This window comes from Nycticebus coucang, chromosome 12 (assembly GCF_027406575.1).
Source record: "Nycticebus coucang isolate mNycCou1 chromosome 12, mNycCou1.pri, whole genome shotgun sequence".
In the NCBI taxonomy this organism is placed as follows: domain Eukaryota; kingdom Metazoa; phylum Chordata; class Mammalia; order Primates; family Lorisidae; genus Nycticebus; species Nycticebus coucang.
The window spans coordinates 90,523,795-90,549,735 of NC_069791.1; the positions used below are offsets into that span (position 1 = coordinate 90,523,795).

At 37.2% G+C, this 25,941-nt stretch overlaps 1 protein-coding gene and 1 non-coding gene across 2 annotated transcripts in view; both read right to left on the bottom strand.

The window, feature by feature from the left end:
- Window positions 1-1,015: 1,015 nt before the first annotated feature.
- Window positions 1,016-25,941, bottom strand: part of LOC128562312 (phospholipid-transporting ATPase ABCA3-like) — a 59,950-nt gene continuing 35,024 nt past the window's right edge. The window contains exons 4-5 of the mRNA XM_053557155.1: window positions 9,940-10,067; window positions 1,016-1,225 (exon numbers count right to left, since the gene is read on the bottom strand). Coding sequence (XP_053413130.1) covers window positions 1,016-1,225; window positions 9,940-10,067 — 338 coding nt within the window. The remainder of the gene's footprint in view (window positions 1,226-9,939; window positions 10,068-25,941) is intronic.
- LOC128562843 (U6 spliceosomal RNA) lies at window positions 13,806-13,912 on the bottom strand. Its single transcript, XR_008373543.1, has one exon. It is a non-coding gene; the product is annotated as a U6 spliceosomal RNA (small nuclear RNA).

Here is a 25,941-nt window from a genome sequence, read left to right on the forward strand (position 1 = left end):
GGATTAATAAATTGTGGTATATGGACACCATGAAATACTATGCAGCCTTGAAGAAAGATGGAGACTTTACCTCTTTCATGTTTACATGGATGGAGCTGGAACATATTCTTCTCAGTAAAGTATCTCGAGAATGGAAGAAAAATTATCCAATGTACTCAGCCCTACTATGAAACTAATTTAGGACCTTCACATGAAAGCTATAACCCAGTTATAACCTAAGAATAGGGGGGAGGGGGAAAGGGTGGGGAGGGAGGGGGGAGATGGATAGAGGGAGAGGCATTGAAAGGATCACACCTGTGGTGCATCATACAAGGGTATATGTGAGCCTTGGTAAATGTGGAATGCAAATGTCTTAGAAAAAAATAGAAAAGGTAAAGCAGTAGAGCCAATAAGATTTAGACCCCTGCTTCTATTCAGGAGGTCATACGTATAAGTTGGCCAATGGGAAATGAGCATCAGCTTCTGGAATAACTATCCTAGGAAGAAAAACACTGTAAATAAATGAGTCTTGATTCCAAAAAAGAAATAAAATAAAATAAAATAAATAGATAAAAAAATAAAATAAAAGGATCTCAAATAGATTATTTTCACACTCATGTTCATTGCAACATTATTCACAATAGTGATGAGGTGGAAGCAAACTAAATATCCAACAATGTATAATTAAACAAAATGTAGTATAATAACAAACAAACATATGTATTTTAATATATTAATATGTTAATTACCATTGCATAATTAAATCCTTCATTAACTCAAAAGAATAATAAAAACCATTAGTGTACAGACCATGTTAGTACAGGAAAATGTGTCTATTAAGTCAGTGAATTCAAAATTTACCAAGTCAGATTATACAAATGCATAGATATATAAAGCCTGAGAAATGATTTAAAATAATATAAAGACACTTTTCAAATGCATAAAGTTTTCTACTTTAAAAAAAAATTTAAAAAATGTACTGCTACAATAAGTGAACAACTTTATTGTATGTTGAAAAAAAAGGCATATATGACAGCTAGCATGAAACAAAAATAGCAATATAAGTATGCTCAAGAATCTGCTCACCAGGATCTCCCCCATCTGCTTCAAGTGGGTTCCTGGGTCCTATAGAAGGTATTATAGGAAAGAGCATAGATGTATCCCAGTCTACGTTTTGGCTATCAACCATTCCAAGTATACCATTTCTGACAGCATTTGAATTACGAAAACGCAGGTGATATTTTACCTAGAATGAACAATAGAAAACAAACATTTTAAACCAATGAACATTAAAAAACAAATATTAGCAGTGATAGAAATAAAATATCATTTTATAATTGTATTTCGAGGGTAGAGCGAACTATAGCATCACTGTCACAAGAAAGACCACCAGCAAAGTAAATACTCAGAAATTAAAGGACAAAACCTAGCTTCCACAATGATGCAAAAGACAAAACTAAGCAATGGACTTTCCAAAAAAGATGAATAGAATGCTACCACAGTTATCAATTATCTCAATGGACATTAATGGCTTGAATTCCCCACTGAAGAGGCACAGATTTGCTGGCTGGATTAAAAAACACAAGCCATCCATTTTCTCTCTACAGGAAACACACCTAGGTTCAAAAGACAAATTAAAACTCAGAGTTAAGAGCTAGAAGACAATTTTTCAGTCAAACAGAATTCAGACTTTTCATTCAAACAGAAGAAAAGAGGAGTTGCACTCTTATTTTCAGATACATAAGGATTCAAAGCAACTAAAGTAAAAAAAAAAAGACAGACACTTCATATTGGTCAAGGGAAAAATACAACAAGAATACATTTCAATCCTAAATATTTATGTACCCAGCTTAAATGTGCCCAGATTCTTGAAACAGACCTTAATTCATCTGAGCAATATGATATCCTATAACACCATAATAACAGGGGACTTTAACAATCCTCTTACAGAACTGGACAGAATCTCTAAACATAAATTAAACAAAGATATAAGGGACCCAACTAAAAAGGAGAACTTCAGACCAATTTCAGTAATGAATATAGATGCAAAAATTCTCAACAAAATCCTACCCAACAGATTACAGCTTCTCATCAAAAAAGTCATGCACCATGAACAAGTAGGTTTCATCCCAGGGATGCAAGGTTGGTTTAACATATGCAAGTCCATAAATGTAACCCACCATATCAACAGAAGCAAAAACAAAGACCATATTATCCTCTCAATAGATGCAGAAAAAGCATTTGATAAAATACAGCATCCTTTTCTAATTAGAACACTGAAGCGTATAAGCATAGGTGGCACATTTCTTAAACTATCAAAGCCATTTATGATGAACTCACAGCTAATATTTTACTGAATGGAGTAAAACTGAAAGCTTTTCCTCTTAGAACTGGAAGCAGACAAGGTTGTCTTCTAATGCCACTACTATTCAACATAGTGCTGGATGTTCTAGCCAAAACAATTAGACAAGAGAAGGAAATAAAGATTATCCAAATGGGAGCAGAGGAAGTCAAACTCTCCTTCTTTGATGATATGATCTTATACTTAGAGAACCCCAAGGACTCAACCACAAGATTCCTGTAAGTCATCAAAAAATACAGCAATATCTCAGGATATAAAATCAATGTCCACAAGTCAGTAGCCTTTGTACAGGCCAATAACAGCCAAGATGAGAGACTAATAAAGGACACAACTCCCTTCACCATCGCTTCAAAGAAAATGAAATACCTAGGAATTTATCTAACAAAAGAGGTGAAGGACCTCTATAAGGAAAATTATGAAACCCTAAGAAAGAAAATAGCAGAGGGTATTAACAAAAGGAAGAACATACTATGCTCATGGCTGGGAAGAATCAACATTGTTAAAATGTCTATACCCCAGAGAAATCTATCGATTCAACTCCCTCCCTATTAAAATACCAACATCATACTTTCAAAACTTGGAAAAAATTATTCTTTGTTTTATATGGAATCAGAAAAAAACCCACATAGCTAAATCAGTTCTTGGTAATAAAAACAAAGCCAGGGGCATGAGCATACCAGATTTTAGGCTGTACTACAAGGCCACAGTGGTCAAGACAGCATGGTACTGGCACAAAAATAGAGACACAGACATTTGGAATCGAATAGAAAACCAGGAAATGAAACTAACCTTTTACAACCACCTAATCATCGATAAACCAAACAAGAACATACCTTGGCAGAAAGACTCCCTATTCAATAACTGGTGCTGGGAGAACTGGACATTTACATGTAAAAGACTGAAACTGGACCCACACCTTTCTCCACTCACAAAAATTGATTCAAGATGGATGAAGAACTTAAATTTAAGGCATTCAATGATAAAAATCCTCAAAGAAAGTATAGGAAAAACACTAGGGAAAGACTTTATAAAGATGACTTCCGTGGCAATTTGCAACAACAACAAAAATAAATTAATGGGACTTAAACTGAAAAGCTTCTGTACAGCTAAGGAGACAAAAACCAAAGCAAACAGACAACCTATCCAATGGGAAAGTATATTTGCATATTTTGAATCAGACAAAAGCTTGATAACTAGGATCTATAGAGATGTCAAATTAATCCACATTAAAAAAAACAATAATCCCATATATCAATGGGCAGGAAAGATGAAGACACGCCTTTTGGGGCCAAGACACAATTGTAAGAGGGACTTTACCTAACAAATGCAATCAGTGTAACCTGATTTCTTGTACCCTCAATGAATCCCCAACAATAAAAAAAGAAAAACATAAAATGTAGAAAGGGGGACTAAAATCATTCCCCAACCATGGTAGCTCATGCCTGTAATCTTAGCAATGTGGGAGGCCCAGACAGAAGGATCTCTTGAGACTAGCAGTTTAAGTCTAACTTCAGCAACATGGCAAGACCCCATCTCTACAAAAGATTTAAAAAAAAAGATGGGCATGGTGGCACACACCTCTAATCTTAGCTACTCAGAAGGCTGAGGTGAGAGGATTGTCTGAGTTTGAGGCTGAAGTGAGTTATCATCATGCTATTGTACTGTAGTCCAGGGAACAGAGAGTGAACTTATCTCAAAGTATAGTGTTGTATGCAATCAAGGTTAACTTTTTACCAGCTTGAGATAGATTGTTACAAGTGTAACAATGTTCCATGCAATCCTAATGATAACCACGAAGTGAAAATCTATAGTGGATGCACAAAACAATATTAGGAAAAAATAAAAACATACTATTACAGAAAACTATTAAACCAAAAAGACCAAAAGAGAGGATGAAAGAAACAAAGTACCAAACAATGAGTAAACAATTAACTTAAGTAAGTCCTTACCTATAAATAATTACCTTGAATGAAAATGGATAAAATTTTCCAACAAAAATATATATGTGAGGGAGGGAGCAAGATGGCCAAATGGAAGCAGCCTCCGACAGAATCTCCTGTCCAGAGGGAAGGATAACATCCAGAAAGTACTCAATTAAGCTGAGGACTGGGAGCCTAGCTGAGAGAGAAGTGAGATAGCTGCAGGCCACCTCTGCTGGGGCAAGCTGCGACTCCAACAAAGCAATCTAGCTGCTGGAGACCTTTCGAACTCTCCCACTTGAGATTTCATACTGACTGGGTCAATTGGTTTGGAACCCCTAACCTGGGACAATCATCCAAGGACCCTCTTGGGTGGTACCCTGGTTGTGTAGTAACAGGAAGGGTTGATTTTCCCCTTCCAGCTGTTGTCCATGGTGGGTGGGGGTGTCTTAATTGCTTTTATTTCTCCACAGCTAAGACTTCACCAGAGTCACTGATCCACCAGGATCGGACAAAACCCAGCTGAATACAAGACAGAGCCATCTAACCCCACCATGCCAAGCATGTTTCCTCAGCCTCAGACTGTAATACTATACAGGTCCTTTGCAAAGCTAAAGGGGAAAAAGCTGCAGTCATCAGTCCCAGATCCTTAACAAAGGGCTGGTTAACCACAACTCCAGGAAAATCCAATCCAATTTCACCTTACCTGACCACCTAGCCTACAGTGAAAACCAATCGTGCGGCGGAATCAGCGGAAAAACTCTGGCAACATGAATCAGAATAGATCAACTCCCCCAAGAAACAATAAAGCATATCAGCACAAGATCCCATTCACAAACAAATGGCAGAGATGTCAGATATCAAGTTCAGAGTTTGGATAGCAAATAAGATCAACAGAATGGAGGAAATGATGGAATTAGGATTCAAAGCAGAAATTCAAAAGATGTCTCAAGAATTCAACGAATTTAAAAAAAAATCTCTAGCAAAAAAAAAAGAATTCAACGAATTTAAAGACAAAATGACCAAAGATTTTGACACACTGCAGCAATATTTTGCAGCCCTCAAAGATCTAAAAAAATACAGTAGAATCCTTCAGTAACAGAATGGACCAGGCAGAAGGAAGAATCTCTGACATTGAAGACAAGGCTTTTTAACATTCCCAAATGCTCAAAGGAAAAAAAAAAGTGGAGAACAAAAACGGATCATTCTCTCAGAGAGCTCTGAGATAATTTGAAGAGATCTAATATTTGCCTTATAGGAATACCTCAAAGCGATGAGGCTGCTGCGAAGAATACAGATGCTTTGCTTCATAAAATAATTAAAGAGAACTTTCCAGACATGCCAAGAGATTCTGAAATTCAGATAGCAGACAGTTTTAGAACACAGGCACAACTCAATTCAAATAAAAATTCTCATAGATACGTTATAATTAACTTCACTAAAGTTAATATGAAGGAGAAAATTCTTCAAGCTGTAAGACTGAAGAAAACAATTATATACAAAGGGAAGAACATTAGAAGGATTGCAGATCTCTCTGCTGAAATCTTTCAAGCCAGAAGAGAGTGGTCATCGACTTTTAATCTCCTAAAACAAAATAACTTTCAACCCAGGATCCTGTATCCAGCTAAACTGAGTTTCATTTATGATGGAGAAACTAAATATTTTAATGACATTCACATGTTGAAGAAATTTGCCATAATTAAACCAGCTCTTCAGGATATTCTCACACCTATCCTCTGTAATGAACAACCCAATCCTCCACCACCAAAGTAAACTCACTCAGAAATATTTGATCAAATTTTAACTTCCATAGTGGTGAAAGGATTAAAAATGACCCTTGGACTTTTGAAAAATTCGATACCCAAAACTTTATCTGACTTATCATTACTCTCAATTAATGTGAATGGTTTAAATTGCCCTCTAAAGAGACACAGGTTGCCTGACTGAATACAAAAACTCAGGCCAGACATCTGCTACATTCATGAATCTCACCTTACCTTAAAAGATAAACATAGACTCAGAGTGAAGGGATGGTCATCTATAATTCAGGCAAATGGAAATCAGAAAAAAGTAGGTGTTGCAATTTTATTCACAGATACAATAGGCTTTAAACCAATTAAAGTAACAAAAGATAATGACAGTCACTTCTTATTTGTTAAGGGCAACATTCAACATGATGAGATTTCAATTATCAACATTTATGCACCCAAACAGAATGCACCTCAATTTATAAGAGAAACTAATTGACATGAGCAACTTGATTTCCCCAGCATCATAATTGTTGAAGACTTTAACACTCCTCTGGCAGTGTTGGATAGATCCTCAAAAAAGAAGCTAAGCAAAGAAATTTTAGAACTAAACTTAACCATTCAACATTTACACCTGATAGACATCTACAGAACATTTCATCATAATAAAACTGAATACACATTATTCTCATCGGCCTATGGATCATCCTCCAAAATTGATCACATCTTAGGTCAAAAGTATAACCTCAGCAAATTTAAAAGAATAGAAATCATTCCTTGTATTTTCTTGGACCATAAGGGAATAAAAGTTGAACTCCATAACAACAGGAATCTCCACATGCATACAAAAACACGGAAATTAAATAACCTCATGCTGAATGATAGCTGGGTCATAGACAAGATTAAGAAGGAAATTACCAAATTTTTGGAAAAAACAATAATGAGGAAATGAACTATCAGAACCTTTGGGATACTGTAAAGGCAGTCCTAACATGAAAATTTAGGAAAATTTATTGATGCGTTGCAAGACTTCCTCAAGAGAACGGAAAGAGAGGAAGTCAATAACTTAATGGGACATCTCAAGTAACTGGAAAAGAAAAATATTTCCAACCTTAAACCCAGTAGAAGAAAAGAAATAACTAAAATTAGAGCAGAACTAAATGAAACTGAAAACAAAAGAATCATATAACAGATCAAACAAAGAGCTGGTTTTTTGAAAAGGTCAATAAAATAGATAAACCTTTGGCTAACCCAACCAGAAGTAGAAGCGTAAAATCCCTAATTTCATCAATCAGAAATGATAAAGGCCAAATAACAACGGAGTCCTCAGAAATTAAAAAAATTCTTAATAAATATTACATAAAACTATACTCTCAGAAGTATGAAAATCTGAAGGAAATAGATCAATACTTGGAAACATGCCACCCTCATAGACTTCGCTAGACAGAAGTGGAAATGTTGAACAAGCCTATAACAAGCACTGAAATACCATCAACTATAAGAAATCTCCCCAAAAAGAAAAGCCTGGGACCAGATGGCTTCGCATCAGAATTCCACTAAACCTTTAAAGAGGAACTAGTACCTATATTACTTAATCTTTTACAAAACATAGAAAAAGAAGGAATACTTCCCAACACATTCTATGAAGCAAATATCACCCTGATACCCAAACCAGGAAAAGATCCAACAAGAAAAGAAAATTGTACACCAATATCTCTAATGAATATTGATGCAAAAATGTTCAATAAGATCCTAGCAAAAGAATCCAACAACACATCAAACAAAATTAACCTTCATAAATCGGTAGCCTTTATATATATCAACAAGAGTCAACCTGAAAAAATAGTCAAGGACTCTATTCCATTCACAGTAGTGCCAAAGAAGATGAAATATTTGGGAGTTTATCTAACAAAGGATGTGAAAGATCTCTACAAAGAGAACTATGAAACTCTAAGAAAAGAAATAGCTGAAAATGTTAACAAATAGAAAAACAACCCATGCTCATGGCTGGGAAGAATCAACATTGTTAAAATGTCCATACTACCCAAAGCAATACACAATTTTAATGTAGTCCCTATTAAATACAGCTCCACTGTCATACTTTAAAGATCTCGAAAAAATAATACTGTGTTTTATATGGAATCAGAAAAAACCTTGAATAGCCAAGACATTACTCAGCAATAAAAACAAAGCAGGAGGAATCACACTACCAGATCTCAGACTATACTATAAATTGATAGTGATCAAAACAGCATGGTACTGGCACAAAAACAGAGGTAGATGTATGGAACAGAATGGAGAACTAAGAGATGAACCCAATTACTTACTGTTATTTGATCTTTGACAAGCCAATTAAAAACATTCTGTGGGGAAAAGATTCCCTATTTAACAAATGGGCTGGGTGAACTGGCTGGCAACCTGTAGAACCTCCAACTCTCACTGGATTAAAGATTTAAACTTAAGACATGAAACTATAAAAATACTAGAAGAAAGTGAAGGGAAAACTCTTGAAGAAACAGGCCTGGCAAATATTTTATGTGGAGGACCCCCTGGGCAATTGAAGCAGCTTCAAAAACACCCTAGTGGGACGTGGTCAAACTAAAAAGCTTCTGCACAGCCAAAATCACAATAAGTAAAGAAAGCAGACAGCCTTCAGAATGGGAGAAGATATTTGCAGGTTATGTCTCCAACAAAGGTTTAATAACCAGAATCCACAGAGAACTCAAACGCATTAGCAAGAAAAGAACAAGGGATCCCATCGCAGGCTGGGCAAGGGACTTAAAGAGAAACTTCTCTGAAGAAGACAGGCACACGGCCTTCAGACATATGAAAAAATGCTCATCATCTTTAATCATCAGAGAAATGCAAATCAAAACTACTTTGAGATATCATCTAACTCCACTGAGACTAGCCTATATCACAAAATCCCAAGACCAGAGATGTTGGCGTGGATGTGGAGAAAAGGGAACACTTTTGCACTGCTGGTGGGAATGCAAATTAATACATTCCTTTTGGAAAGAGATATGGAGAACACTTAGAGATCTAAAAATAGCTCTGTCATTCAATCCTGTAATCCCTCTACTGGGCATATACCCAGAAGACCAAAAATCACATCATAACAAAGATATTTGTACCAGAATGTTTATTACAGCCCTATTCATAATTGCTAAGTCATGGAAAAAGCCCAAGTGCCCATCAATCCACGAATGGATTAATAAATTTTGGTATATGTACACCATGGAATATTATGCAGCCTTAAAGAAAGATGGAGACTTTATCTCTTTCATGTTTACATGGATGGAGCTGGAACATATTCTTCTTAGTAAAGTATCTCAAGAATGGAAGAAAAAGTATCCAATGTACTGAGCCCTATTATGAAACTAATTTATGGCTTTCATATGAAAGCTATAACCCAATTATAACCTATGAATATGGGGAAATGGGAAAGGGACGGGAGGACGGGGGAAGGATGGGCGGAGGAAGGGTAATTGGTGGGACCTCGCCTATAGTGCATCTTACAAGGGTACATATGAAACTTACTAAATGTAGAATATAAATGTCTGAACACGATAACTAAGAAAAGGCCAGGAAGGCTATGTTAACCAGTGTGATGAAAATTTATCAAATGGTATATAAAACCAGTGTATGGTGAAAAAAAAACTATTAAAAAAATTGTGGTAGTGGTACCAGGAAATAAACAGCACGTTGTACCCCATGATTGCATTAATGTACACAGCTATGATATAATAAAATAAAAGGCATTAAAATATGTTGGAGCTGGAATTAACTTATAAACTAGCTTTCATATAAACTAGCACTTATAATCTTGCAAGTTATTTTTTTCACATTTATAAAATGGGGGTGTTACCTATATCTCATTAAATTCCTAAAATCTAAAAATATAATTATCAGGTCTTTAGATATTTCTTACCTTCAGTGGCAAACTGTCATTTTTGTTTTTGAAGTCATGATCAAAAACAATAGCAGCCAGCACATACCCACACTTATTTTCATACTTAATGTACTTCTCAAAATCTTCTTCTGAGGAAAAGCCTTGAACTGTAAAGAAATAATTCAAAATTTTCCACTTAAATGTGAAATATTTAATGAACATTTCTGCCTGTACTATGAATACCATAATATTTTTGTAATATTATAAATTTTAAAACACTATTACTTAAGAAAATTGACATCACAAACCACTTAATGTATATTTAAGGTACATAAAAACGCTTAAGTGTACTATAAAATCTATATCACATTATGAATATCTAATCATTGCCATAACTGTATGATAAGTAAATTGGAACAGGGTAACATTCACTTGTGTTTTCAAATCTAGTGATATTTTTGAAAAGAATATTTTAAGAGAATAATAATTGACAAATCAGGCCAGGTGCGGTGGCTCTCACCTCTAATCCACACTCTGGGAAGCCAAGGCAGGTGGATTGCTCGAGTTCAGTAGTTCAAGACCAGCCTCAGCAAGAGCGAGACCCCATCTCTATTAAAAATAGAAAAAACTAACTGGAAACAAAGGTACATATCTGTGTTCCCAGCTACATGGGAGACCGAGGCAAGAGGATTTTATGAACCCAGGAATTTGAGGTTGCTGTGAGCTACAATGATGTCATAGCACTCTACCCAGGGTGACAGAGTGAGATTCTGTCCTCCACCCCTCAAAAAAAGTGAAAAATTGATTTCTATGGAAAATATGACAATTTAGAATGTAACCTGATGCTGCAGAATAAAAAATACTGTACATTTATAACTATTTGTCTCATTTACAAATTAATGTGTATGAAATTTGGAAATATACACTTACAAAACCACACTCTCTCTCTCATACACACATATACAGATAACTAAGTAATTGATGTTTTTTCTTAACAATTAAAGTGTTTATAATGCAAATAGGATATTAAAGCTTTTGACAGCCTCTATATAGAAAAACAAATAATTATTGAGAAAAATAAATATTTTTATATTAATATATACATAGATCATGAATACATTTATGTTGTTGCGGGATTCAATGTGTTGATTATTTGTACAAATTGGAGTGCTTACATCCTACTAACATAGCTTTCACCTCATTTACTTAATCACAGTGTTAAGACATTTATGTTCTATACTTGATAGATTTGACTTGTACCCTTGCAATATACTATATAGGTGTGGGAAATGAAGTGATGTATCATATTCAATTATTTAAAGAAATCCATACTGTGAAGGATATTTTCTGTAAAAACTGACTTCATTGTTAATGCAATCCGAATAAAAATCTTGACAGAATTTTAAATTAGATGATTCTAAAATTTACATAGAAATAACAATGGGTAAAGAACAGCCATGATACCTAAAGAACAAATGGGAAAACTTCCTTTACAGGCTTATCAGGATATGATAAAACTATAGTAGTTAAGGCAGCATTGACATAACAATATGCCAATGTACCAGTGGATCATAATAGAGAGCCCATATGTATATTCATGAATAAATGAATAATTGTGATAAAAATGTTAATACAGAATTGTCTTTTTCATAAACAGTAGTAAGTTTAATACTACATAAATATCCATATGAAAATAAATGAAACCTCATGCCATTAAGAAAATCAGCTATAGATCTGCCTGATAAAATGTTAATTCACAGTAGCAGGAAATGATATTTTCCATAAATAGTAACTAGTCAAATGGATGTCAGAGTGGAAATTAATGAAACCTCACACTATTTAAGAAAATCAATTCCTAGTGAATTATAGATATGCATGTAAACACAATATGAAAAAGTCCCCCATAACATAATGGAAAAGAATACCTTCATGACTAAGTAAAGTTACTTAAACAGAACAGAAAGCACAATAAACATAATGGAAAGACTTGATAAATTAGATTTTATTAAAATTATAATTGCTCTACTCCAAAAGATACCACTAAGGCAAGACACACACTGAGAAAGCTGATATGCAGATGCCTATAACCAACAATTAAATGTATAAATAACTCCTACAAATGAGTAAGAAAAAAAAAAACCAACCCAATAGAAAAATGAACAAAATAGTTGAACAGGCTTGTCACTGGAGAATAAGAAAAAATACACAAATGACCAATAATGGTATGTAAATATATTCAATGAGATTAGTAATCAGGAAAAAGCAAATTGAAACTATGATTCCACTGTGCAACTTATCAAAATAGCTAAAATTTTGTAAAGTTAGACCATATTTCATTCACTGAACTAAAAATAGTCATTTAAAATTTTCCTTTTTCTATGTAAGCAGAAACATATGACATTTACCCAAAATATTAATAGAATCCAGTGAACTGGCTCCACCATATTAACAATTGATGATAATAAAGGCAGGAGTTTTCTTCCAGTTTCAAGCACAAGGGACCTGAGCTAAAATTAACTCCCTTTGCTTCAAACTAACAAAACTGTTGGATACAAACAGAAAGAGGGAAGGAGGGAGGTGGGTGGGGCCTTGGTGTGTGTCACACTTTATGGGGGCAAGACATGATTGCAAGAGGGACTTTACCTAACAATTGCAATCAGTGTAACCTGGCTTATTGTACCCTCAATGAATCCCCAACATTAAAAAAAAAAATGTTGGATACAATATAATACAAACATAACTAATAATAAAAACAAAGTTAAAATAGGAATGAAGAAGAAAAGTAAGGAAAGAAGGGAGGGAAAGATGAAGGGAGGTTATTTAAGCTACGAAATAAAGAGAGGGTTCAAAAATCTCATTTCTACCCTGTATTTCCTCAAATCCTACACTTTAGGAAAAAGTAAATATCAGTTTTCACCAATGTGAAATATGATTTTTAAAAACAACTTTATTGAGATATTATTCATATACCATAGGCGATAAGTAGCTGGAAGAATTAGGACATAATGTGTGCAAACCCCAGTCAGGAAGAAACTGAAAGCTAGGTATTTCTCTTTGCTCTGCACTGAGCCAGAGGGATTTGCCACTGGAAATGATCCACCCCTATTTAAAACTGTAATCCTGGGAGATTTACAAATGCCAAGCCTTGTCAGTTCCTAGTCCTTCTGGTGAGAGCTATAAAAGCTGAGATACTAAATGTGTGGTCAAGTTCCTCCAGAAGAAGCTGAAGACTTGCTGTCTTTGTCGATTCAGGCTGCTATAGCAATACAGCATAGCGTTGGTAGATTCAAACAGAAATTTCTCACAGTTCTGAAGACAGGAAAGGTACTAGCAGACCCACTGATGAGGACTTGTTGTGCCCTCATGTGGTAGAAAGGGCAAATAAGCTCCCACAGATCTTTTTCATAAAGACATTAATCCCATTTGTGAGGGCCCTTTTCTCATGATCTAATACCCTCTCAAAGACTCCACCTCTTAATACCATCACCTTAGAGGACAGGATTTCACATAACTAGAAGTTGGGAGTTCCCTCCTGATGGTAAGATGCTATCCCCAGGGTGGGATTTGTGACACAGGTGTCTCAACTTTTTCTACCAGTTTCTATGTGGGTATGTTCAGTTGCCCAATGAGTATGTGGGTCTTTCAACCAGTTTCTTGATTTCTCTTAGAAGGAACTGATCTGTATCCGTTTATTCAGTGTATATTACTTAGTGGGAGGAGAGGAAATCAGGAGCCTCCTATAACACCATCTTGCTGATTATCACTCTATGGAATTTTTTTTTTTTGCAGTTTTCGGCCAAGGCTGGGTTTGAACCTGCCATCTCTGGCATATGAGCCTGGCACCCTACTCCTGTGAACCATAGGCACCGCCTGAAACTATTTTCTTTTCTTTTCTTTTTTTTTTTTTAAATATGGAACGCTTCACGAATTTGCATGTCATCCTTGCGCAGGGGCCATGCTAATCTTCTCTGTATCGTTCCAATTTTAGTATATGTGCTGCCAAAGCAAGCACTAAAACTATTTTCTTAATAGCATTTTTGGATTGCTCATTCTAAGTATATAGGAATACAATTAGTTGTATATTGCTCGGGTATCATCCTAAATCCTTGCTCAGTTCTTTATAAGTTTTTTAGTGAATTCTTTTGGCTTTTCTATAAAGAGGATTATGTCTTCTGAAAATATAGTTTCACTTCTTCCTTTCCAATGTGTGTTGATTTTCTTCATTTTTCCTGCCTAACTGCCCTGACTAGAGCTTTGAATATAATGCCGAATAGACATGGTGAGAAAGACCATTCTTCTTTTGTTCCTGATCATGGAAAAGAATCCAGTCTTTTTTGGCCATCAAGTATATTAGCTATGGGCTTTTCACAGATAATCCATATTAAGATGAGAAAATTTACTTCTATTTCTACTTTGTTGAATGTTTTTATCATAAAATGGTGTTACATTTTGTCACGTGCTTTTTCTTCATCAATTAACTGTGTGGGTTTTTCCTTTATCCTATTCATATGGTGTAGTGACTGATTTTCAAGTTATTTCATATGTTTTCGTGTTACTAATTAGCATCCTTTCATTTCACTTCCCTTCAGTATTTCTATTAAGGCACATCTAGTGGTGATGAACTCCTTCAGCTTTTGTTTGTCTGGGAATGTCATTATCTCTCCCTCTTTTCTGAAACACAGTTTTGTTGAGCATAGTATTATTCTTGGTTGTATGCATTTTTATTATTTTTATTTATTTACTTCTTTGGAGTTTTTTCAGTACCTTTGAATATATTCTGTCACTGTCTCCTGGCTCATGATTTTTTTTTTTGAAAAGTCTGCTGAGAAAATATGTCAAACAGTCTATGAAACCAGTGTATGGTGCCCCATGATCACATTAATGTACACAGCTATGATTTAATAAAAAAATAAATAAAGTGAGTGAAGAATTATCCAGAAAAAAAAGAAAAGTCTGCTGAAAGCTGTATGGAGGTTCCCTTGTATGTGATGAGTCTTGTATATCTTACTGTTTTCAAGATTCTCTGCCTTTGATTTTTTGACACTTTGATTAAAATGTGACTCAAAGTATTCTTCTTTGGGTTGATCTTGATTGGGGTCCTTTGAGCTTTAAGAATCTAGATACCCACATCCCTCCCAAAATTTGGGAAGTTCTGAAACAGTTATTTCTTTAAGTAAGCTACCTGCCACTTTCTTTCTCTTCTCTTTCTCTTTACCTTCTGGGACGCACATAATGCATATATTAATACTGTCTTCGTTCTATTGTTTTTATTCCTCTGACTGACTAATTTCAAATTACTTTTCTCCAATTTCACTAATTCTTTTTTCTGATCCAATCTCTTATTGAAGTCCTCTAGTAAATTCTTCAGATATATCATTGAATTCTGAAGCTCAAAAATTTATTAGGCCTTTTTTATGATTTATATATTTCTTTATTAGATTTCTCCTTTTGTTCCTGCATTGATTTTCTAATTTCTATCTGATTTTCTTGCATTTCTTTGAGCATCTTTAAGATTTTTATTTTCAATTGTCTTTCAGGAAATTAATAGATATTCAGCTCTTTGGAGTCAATTTCTGGAGTTCTATTAGTTTCCTTTAGTGACATTATGTATTCCTGATTCTTCACTATCCATGTAGGCTTATATTGGCATCTGGGTTTTTTAAAAGAAGCAAACACCTCTTTCAATCTTTACAAACTGGTTTCAATAGATCAAGACCTTCTCCTATTAGGTGCCTCTGCTGATGTGATTGCCTCCATTATTGTGGTTGACTGGAGTTAGAACCAGGAATAGGGCTACCTTGGGTTTGCAGTAGGATTCATGGTTGGTAGGTCTGTTATGAGAGGCTTTAGTAGGAATGAATCCTGTCTAGTTCCTCTATGTAATGGACTCTTGTCTCAATAAGCAGATGGATGTGGGTTCTTCCAGGTTCCTGGGGTAAAGGCCATTGGATCCCTGAGTGGATCCTCTGGCAAGCAGTACTATGCTGGTCCGAAACTAGCAGGGACTGAAACAGTGTTGAAGGAAGGATTCAGGTCCCATAGGTGGGACTGAGGTGGGCATCCATTTCTCTGTGTCCTTTGTTACCAGCAGGACTAAACTCAGGCTACTGCTAAAATGAATTGCATCTCATTCTCAGAGCCATTTCAGAGTCTGATGTGGGATTGAGGCTGAAACAACTGCCCTGGAGACTCATACAGGCATGTCTTCCTCTGGGTCTTGTTTAGGCAGGACTTCTATTGGTGTGCAGCTATGATAAATTGGAACCAAGTCTTAGGTCCTTCAGGGTTCATAATCAGTTCAGAGGTCAGTAAGACGACTGAAGGAATCCAGAAGCATGTGTCTCCCTCTGGGTCCCTGTGCAACTAACAGGACTGATCTCTGACTACTACTGAGAGAAGAGCTAAGTTTAAGAGCTATACTAGACTCTAACACAAGATTGAGATCAACAAGCCTTCCCCAAGGGCTCACACGTGTCTCCCTCTAGATCCCTGTGTAAGACTGATCTGTGACCACTGTTTGGAAGGTCTAGAGCCAACTCTCAGGGATGTTTTCGGGTCCTTGGCTGGAACTAAGTTTGGCAAGCCTGTCCTAGGGACTCAGGCAAGAACTATCTATTGCATCACTATGCCACCAGCAGGACTTATTTCTGTTTCTGGTGATAGGGGCTAGACCTAGGTTTCAGAGCCATTTATGCCCACAGGGACTGAGATTTCAGCAGGTCTGTCTTCAGTGGCACAAGTAGGCATGACTTATCCAGGGTCCCTGGGTAGTTGGTTCTGATAGCAGGCAGAAAGACAAATCGAATTATATCCAAGTATATAGAGGGAGGGCCACTTCCAGATCCGGAGGTGGGAACATAGGCAGAAAGTCTGCCACCTAGGAGACATTCTACCTTCTCAAAATGACCTTTAGACTCTACTGGTATCCACAACCTCCTACTTGGATTCCAAACATTCCACAAATGTTTCCATCGATGGCTACAGAATTGTTGCTGCACAGGGATACAAGTGGCAAGACCTATTATTCTACAATCCCCCTCTTGTTTCTGCCCTGTTCATATCATAATTTTAAAAATATGTAACAATAAATTTTTGTTATATATTGTGACATGTGGCAGGTGAAACACTGAAGCATGCTCACTAAATTTTTTGTATTTTTATTTGCCTAGATTTGTGGGGTATATTACATTGTGGTGAAGTCATGGCCTTCAATGCATCCATTACTGGAGCAACACACATTGTACCCACCAAGCACCTCCCATCATGCACTCCCTCTTAAACTCCCTAGCCCTCTATGTCTCCATAATCAATCATTCCACACTCTGCTTCCACATGAACACATTTACGTTCCACTTAATGAGAACACACAGTATTTACCTTTCTGTATCTGAGTTGTTTCATGTAAGATAATGGCCTTTTTTATTCATGTTGCTGCCAAATATATGTTTTCATTCTTTTTATGGTTGAGTATATTCTGCTGTGTATATATACCACATTTTCCTTATCCAATCCTCTCTTGATTTAGGTTGATTCCCTATCTTTGCTATTGTAAATAGTGCTGTGATAACTTATTTTCCCTTTGATAGATACCCAATAGTGGGAATGCTGGATCATATGATAGCTCTATTTTCACTTCTTTGAGAAATATCCATACTGTTTCCCATAGAGATTGCACTAATTTACATTCCCACCGACAGTATAAAAGAGTTCCCTTTACTCTGAACTTACACCAAGTTATTTCATGCCTTTTTAGTAATATTCATTCTAAGATGATATCACACTGTGATTTTCTTGAAAGTTTTTAAATTTTTTTTTATTAAATCACAAACACATAGATCATGTATACATTAACGCATTTATGGGGTACAATGTACGGATTTCACATATAATTAGGAACACTTACATCACACTGGTTAAGATATACTTCATCTCGTTGACTTAGTGTGTTGGCTGCCCACCCGGACCTCTGGAAGAGCTGCACCGCCACCCACGATCACCACCAGCCTGGACCTCTGGAACAGCTGCGCCATGACCCGTGATAGCCATGTGCCCGGACCTCAATAAGAGCTGCTCTGCCAGGCCTCCGCATGCCATGACCATGAACTTCGTGAGCCGTGCAACCCCACGTCCACCCTCCTGTACTCTCACTGCCTCCACACCAGCCCGCTCCTCTGGCCAGGGACTCTGGTAGCCGCGTGCCCCCATGAGCCCTCCCTGCCTGTGCATGGAGCCCTTCTCCTGGCCAGAGACTGCTGGACCATGGGGCTCTCTGTGCCAAAGTCACTGGGCACCAGGCACTCCAAGAACCGTGTGCACCACCCCTGCCTTGTTGCTGGATCCAGGCATATCACATTCTGGAGCTGCTCCCACAACCAGAACTATCTGGTTGGGGCAGCCCCAGAGGAGCTACACAGGGTCACTCCCTCCAAAGATCCAGCAAAAATAGAGTGATCCTGCTGGGGTCTAATCTCGAAGAGACACCTGCCAAACTCTGAGGAAGGCCAGAGGCAATGGTGAAAAACAGTCATGAGGTGAAATCAACAGAAAAACACTGGCAATATAAATAATCAGAGTAGATCAACTCCAAGGATCAATGGGGCAGACACACCACAAGATCCCATGCACAAAGAAATACCTGAGATGTCAGAAATCGAATTCAGAATCTGGATAGCAAATAAGACTGAATTAAAATTCCAAGAACTAACCCAAAAGATATCTCAGGAATTCAACAAATTCAAAGACCAAATGACCAAAGATTTTTACACATTGGGACAAGAAATTGCAGCCCTCAAAGATCTGAGAAACACAGTAGAATCCGTCAGTAACAAAATGGAGCAAGCAGAAGAAAGGATTTCTCACATTGAAGACAAAGCTTTTGAATGCTCCCAAACTCTCAAAACAAAAGAGAAATGGAGAGAAAAAAACAGATCACTCTCTCAGAGAGCTCTGGGATAATTTGAAGAAAATCAATATTCGTCTTATAGGGATCCCCGAAAGTGATGAAGTGGCTTCACAAAGCACAGAGTCCCTTCTCCATGACATTATGAAAGAGAACTTTCCAGACATGCCAAGAGATTGAAATTCAGATAGAAGACAGTTTCAGAGACATCCCACAGACACATCATAATCAATTTCACTAAAGTTAATATGAAGGAGAAAATTCTGAAAGCAGCCAGATGAAAGAAAACCATGACCTACAAGGGAAAGAATATTAGAATAACTACAGATCTCTCTGCTGAAACCTCTCAAGCTAGAAGAGGATGGTCATCAACTTTTAATCTCCAAAAACAAAAATAACTTTCAACCCAGGATCCTGTACCCAGCTAAACTGAGTTTCATTTATGACAGAGAAATTAAATACTTTAGTGACATTCCAGGTTGAAGAAATTTGCCATAACTAAACCAGCTCTCCAGGATATTCTCAGACCTATCCTCCATAAAGACCAGCGTAATCCTCCACCACAGAAGTAAACCCACCCAGAAAATTTTGATCTATTCCAACTTCCACAGTCGCAAAAGGATTAAAAATGTCCACCGGTCTCTCAAAAGGCTTATCAATATTCTCAATTAATGTCAATGGTTTGTCCTCTAAAGAGGCATGGGTTGGCTGACTGGATACAAAAACTCGGGCCAGATATCTGCTGCATACAAGGATCTCATCTTACATTAAAAGACAAATATAGACTCAAGGTGAAGGGATGGTCATCTATACTCCAGGCAAATGGAAAGCAGAAAAAGGCAGGTGTTGCAATCCTATTTGCAGATGCAATAGGCTTTAAACCAACCAAAATAAGGAAGGATAAGGATGGACACTTCATATTTGTTAAAGGTAATACTCAATATGATGAGATTTCAATTATTAATATTTATGCACACAACCAGAATGCACCTCAATTTATAAGAGAAATTCTAACAGACATGAACAACTTGATTTCCTCCAGTTCCATAGTAGTTGGGAGATTTTAACACCCCTTTAGCAGTGCTGGATAGAACCTCCAAAAAATAAGCTAAGCAAAGAAATTTCAGATTTACACTTAACCATTCAACATCTGGACTTACAGACATCTACAGACCATTTCATCCCAACAAAACCGAATACATAGTCTTCTCTTCAGCCCAAAGAACATACTCCAAAATCAACCACATCCTAGGCCAGAAATAAAACCTCAGCAAGTTTAAAAAAATAAAAATTATTCCTTGCATCTTCTCAGATCATCATGGATAAAAGTTGAACTCAATAACAACAGGAATCTGCATACTCATACAAAAACCTGGAAGCTAAATAACCTCATGCTGAAGAATAGATGGGTTATAGACAAGATTAAGAATGAAATCACCAAATTTTTGGAACAAAACAACAATGAAGACACGAATTATCAGAACCTCTAGGATACTGCAAAGGCAACTAAAAGGGAAATTTATAGCACTGCAAGCCTTCCTCAAGAAAACAGAAAAAGAGGAAGTTAATAACTTAATGAGACATCTCGAGAAGTTGGAGAAGGAAGAACATTATAACCCCAAACCCAGCAGAAGAAAAAAAAAAACAAAATAAGAGAAGAATTAAATGAAATTGAAAAAAAAACCATTATACAACAGATCAATAAATCCAAAACATGTTTTTTGAAAAGATCAATAAAATAGATAAACCTTTGGCCAACCTAACCAGGAAAAAAGAGTAAAATCTCTAATTTCATCAATCGGAAACGGTAACGATGAAATAATAACAGACCCCTCAGAAATTCAAAAAATCCTTAATGAATACTACAAGAAACTCTACTCTCAGAAATATGAAAATCTGAAAGAAATTGACCAATACTTGGAAGTATGCCACCTACCAAGACTTAGCTAGAATGAAATGGAAATGTTGAACATGCCTGTATCAAGTTCTGAAATAGCATCAACTATACAAAATCTCCCTAAAAAGAAAAGTCCAAGACCAGATGGCTTTACATCAGAATTCTACCAAACTTTTAAAGAAGAATTAGTACCTATATTACTAAACCTCTTCCAAAATATAGAAAAAGAAGGAATATTACCCAACACATTCTACGAAGCAAACATCACCTTGATCCCAAAACCAGGGAAAGACCCAACAAGAAAAGAAAATTATAAAACAATATCACTAATGAATATTGATGCAAAAATACTCAATAAGATCCTAACAAACAGAATCCAAAAACACACCAAAAAAAGTATACACCGCAACAAAGTGGGATTTATCCCAGGGTCTCAAGGCTGGTTCAATATATGTAAATCTATAAATGTAATTCAGCACATAAACAAACTAAAAAGTAAAGACCATATGATTCTCTCAATTGCTGCAGAAAAAGCTTTTGATAATATCCAGCATCCCTTCATGATCAGAACACTTAAGAAAATTGGTATAGAAGGGACATTTCTTAAACTAATAAAGGCCATCTACAGCAAACCCACAGCCAATACCATATTGAATGGAGTTAAATTGAAATCATTTCCACTCAGATCAGGAACCAGGCAAGGTTGCCCATTGTCTCCATTGCTCTTTAACATTGTAATGGAAGTTTTACCCATTGCAAATACAGAAGAAAAGGCGATCAAGGGTATCCACATAGGGTCATAAGAGATCAAACTTTCACTCTTTGCAGATGATATGATCGTAAATCTGGAAAACACTAGGGATTCTACTATAAAACTTTTAGAACTGATCAAAGAATACAGTATTGTCTCAGGCTACAAAATCAACACCCATGAATCTGTAGCCTTTATATATACCCACAATAACCAAGCCGAAAAAACAGTCAAGGATGCTATTCCTTTCACAGTAGTGCCAAAGAAGATAAAATATTTGGGAGTATACCTAACAAAGGATGGAAAATATCTCTACAAAGAGAACTATGAAACTTGAAGAAAAGAAATAGCTGAAGATGTTAACAGATGGAAAAATATACCATGCTCATGGCTGGGAAGAATCAACATTGTTAAAATGTCTATACTACCCAAAGCAATATATAATTTTAATGCAATTCCAATTAAACCTCCATTGTCATATTTTAAAGATCTTGAAAAAATAATACTTATTTTTATATAGAATCAGAAAAAACCTCGAATAGCCAAAACATTACTCAGAAATAAAAACAAAGCAGGAGGAATCACACTACCAGACCTGAGACTGTACTATAAATCGATAGTGATCAAAACAGCATGGTATGGCACAAAAACTGAGAAGTAGATGTCTGGAACAGAATAGAGAACCAAGAGATGATCCAGCTACTTACCATTATTTGACCTTTGACAAGCCAATTAAAAACATTCAGTGGGGAAAAGATTCCCTATTTAACAAATGGTGCTGGGTGAACTGGCTGGCAACCTGTAGAAGTTTGAAACTGGATCCACACCTTTCACCATTAACTAAGATAGACTCTCACTGGATAAAAGATTTAAACTTAAGACATGAAACTATAAAAATACTTGAAGAAAGTTCAGGGAACACTCTTGAAGGAATCGGCCTGGGTGAATATTTTATGAGAAGGACTCCCCAGGCAATTGAAGCAGTATCAAAAATACACTACTGGGACCTGATCAAACAAAAAAGTTTCTGCACAGCCAAGAACATAGTAAGTAAAGCAAGCAGACAGCCCTCAGAATGGGAGAAAATATTTGTAGGTTATACCTCCGATAAAAGTTTAATAACCGGAATCCACAGAGAACTCAAACATATTAGCAAGAAAAGAACAAATGATCCCATCTCAGGGTGGGCAAGGGGCTTGAAGAGAAACTTCTCTAAAGAAGACAGACACATGATCTACGAACACATGAAAAAAAGCTAATCATCCTTAATCATCAGAGAAATGCAAATCAAAACTACTTTGAGATATCACCTAACCCCAGTAAGAGTAGCCCACATAATAAAATCCCAAAAACAGAGATGTGGCATGGATGTGGAGAAAAGCACACACTTCTACACTGCTGGTGGGAATGCATACTAATACGTTCCTTCTGGAAGGATGTTTGGAGGATACTTAGAGACCTAAAAATAGAGCTGCCATTCAATCCTATAATCCCTTTACTAGGTTTATACCCAGAAGATCAAAAATCACAATATAACAAAGACATCTGCACCAGCATGTTTATTGGAGCCCAATTCATAATTGCTAAGTCATGGAAGAAGCCAAAGTGCCCATCGACCCATGAATGGACTAGCAAATTGTGGTACATGTATACCATGGAATATTATGCAGCCTTAAAGAAAGATGGAGACTTTACCTCTTTCATGTTTACATGGGTGGAGCTGGAACATATTCTTCTTAGCAAAGTATCTCAGGAATGGAAGAAAAAGTATCCAATGTACTCAGCCCTACTATGAAGCTAAATTATAGCTTTCACATGAAGGCTAGAACCCAACTATAGCACAAGAATATGGGGAAAGGGCCAAAGAAGGGAAAGGGAGGGGGGAGGTTAGGGTAGAGGAAGAATAATGCGTGGGGCCACACCTATGGTGCATCTTAGAATGGGTACAGGCAAAACTTACTAAATGCAGAATACAAATGTCTAAATACAATAACTAGGAAAATTCCATGAAGGCTACATTGAACAGTTTGATGAGAATATTTCATATTGTATATGAAACCAGCACATTGTACCCCTTGATTGCAGTAATGTACACAGCTATGATGTAACAATAAAAAAAAATTACTGTGTTAAGACATTTATACTCTATACTAATAGATCCAACATGTACCCTTGCATTATGCACCATAGGTGTGATCCCACCATTCACCCTCCCTTGATTTGATCTCCTGCCTCCTCTCCCATCATGTGGTTTTAATTTGCATCTGTCTGGTGATTAGTGGTCCTAAATGTTCTTCCATATGCTTGTTGGAAATTTGCCCTTTTTGAAAAATGTCTATTCATGTCCTTGGCTTACCTTTTATTTGGGCATTTTCATTAAGTTCCTTGTAGATCCTTGATACTAATCCCCTTTAGGATGTGTAGTTTGCAGAGATTTTTTTTTTCCCCATTCCACAGTCAATACTTTCACTCTGTTGATTATTCCTTTGGCTGTACAGAAGCTTTGTAGCTCCATTATGTCTCATTTGACTATTTTTGCTTTGGGTCTTTATGCTTTTGAGATCATACTCAAAAAAATATATGCAGAGGCAAATGTCTTGAAGTATTTACCTTTTTTCTTCTAATAGTTTCAGGTTTTAGATTTAAGTTTTTAACTCACTTTTATTTGAGATTTTGTATATGGTAAGAGATGAGAGTCTACTTTATTCTTAAATATATGGATATCTGGTTGTCCCAATAACTTTTATGTATGTTGGCAATTTTATTGAAAATAAGTTAACCGTAAAAGTGTGCATATATTTCTGAATTCTTTATTATGATCTGTTGGTCTATGTGTCTGTTTTTATGTCACTTCCCTGCTGTTTGGTTACTACAGCATTGTAGTACACTTTGAAAATTATTAATGTCAGGGGGCGGAGTCAAGATGGCTGACTGAAGCCAGCTTTCCACAGAGGCTCCCATCCAGAAGGACAGTTAAAGGACAGAAATTTAGCAAGTAACTTGGTGGATTAGAGCTGCACCAAGAGAGAAGGTTGAAGAACGCACATCAACCCCGCTGAGGCCAGCTGCAAACCCAAGGATACAAACAAAAGGTACAAAATCCATCACCAAGCAGACCGGAGTCCTCTTCCCCATGAGAACAGCTAGGAATGCCCCACAAACAAATAAGTAGACTTCAAAAATCCTCCCACTACGCTCCACGGGAGAGACCCTCTAAAAACTGGACCTACCTCCACTACTAGGGTGCCACAGTGTTCTCCTGCCAGGCATAAAACTGTATAGAACTGTATATATTCCCTACCTGCAATTCTGAGCTCCCAGAACTCCCCTCCACTCTCACTCTGAGGTCTGAGGCCTGTCCCCCAGGAGTCCAGATTCTTGGGTAATATCTCGAGGGGTGTGGACAAGGCCTGGACTGCAGCTGGTCTGTGCTGATTCTGCGGCACGGGAGTGAGGAGAGAATGGTCAGCTGAGAGGAAACTACACTGGAGCGGCGGTGCCCTGAGGCAGCAGAGTACCAGCCGTTTTTTGGCAAAAATAGGGCTTACTCCCAGATATTCCAAAGCCACACCCCCCTGTCTTCCTGGGCAACCAGAAGAGGCCAGGCATCTTCTCAGGTGGTAACCACTGCAGAACAGATCTGGGACAGAAACACAGGCCCCGTGAGTAAAGTGTTTAGCTGAGGCGGTACCAGCCTGGGTGGAGCACGGGGACTAGAAACACATGCAGAGCTGGGAAATTCCCAGGGCGGGGCTGACCCAGAGGACCGCTTTACTGAGCCTAAGATGCACCTGGCCCTCAGGGAATCATCAGCCTATAGACAAAGTAAGGCAGGAGGCTAGAACTGACAGCTAACCGAATACAAAACTGCAAAAGCAAAGATAGGGCATGAGGCGCAAGCCCTGGGAACTCAAAACAGCTTCTTTTCTGCAGGGGAATTTAGCAGGGACAGAAACAAGTTCCCACAAAGTTGTTCTGTTCTGTTCTGTCAGTACCATCAATCAGGGGTGGGACTGGAACTGAATGAACACCCCCCCAGCCTCCATCAAGCACCTGAAGGTGTCAGGCCTCACCTCCCCCTGCTGGTTAGAGGCAGAGAGAAGCAGCCTGCCTGAGCAGATATAGATTTCATTGTGATTCACGCAGGTGCAAACCCATGGAGTATCTGTTCACTAGAGGCAACTGGGTCACAGACCTGCTAGGCTATCAGTGACTTGGTGTGACAGAGGTGCAAGGTGGAGAAGGAGGCATCAATCTTCCCAGACTAATCTATTTGTTGGGTGGGTCCTCCTGAATTCACAGAGCACCAGAGCAAGTCATATCTAGTTGTCAACAGACCCCTGCCATCCAGTTGCCAGAGACATTTTAAACTCTCCCACCAAACACAGGTGATGACTGAGATAATTGATTTGGACCTTTTGAACTGAGCCAATCGCCAGAGGACTATTCAAGTGGTGCCCTGGGTGTGTGGTTATAGGAAGGTTTGATTTTCCT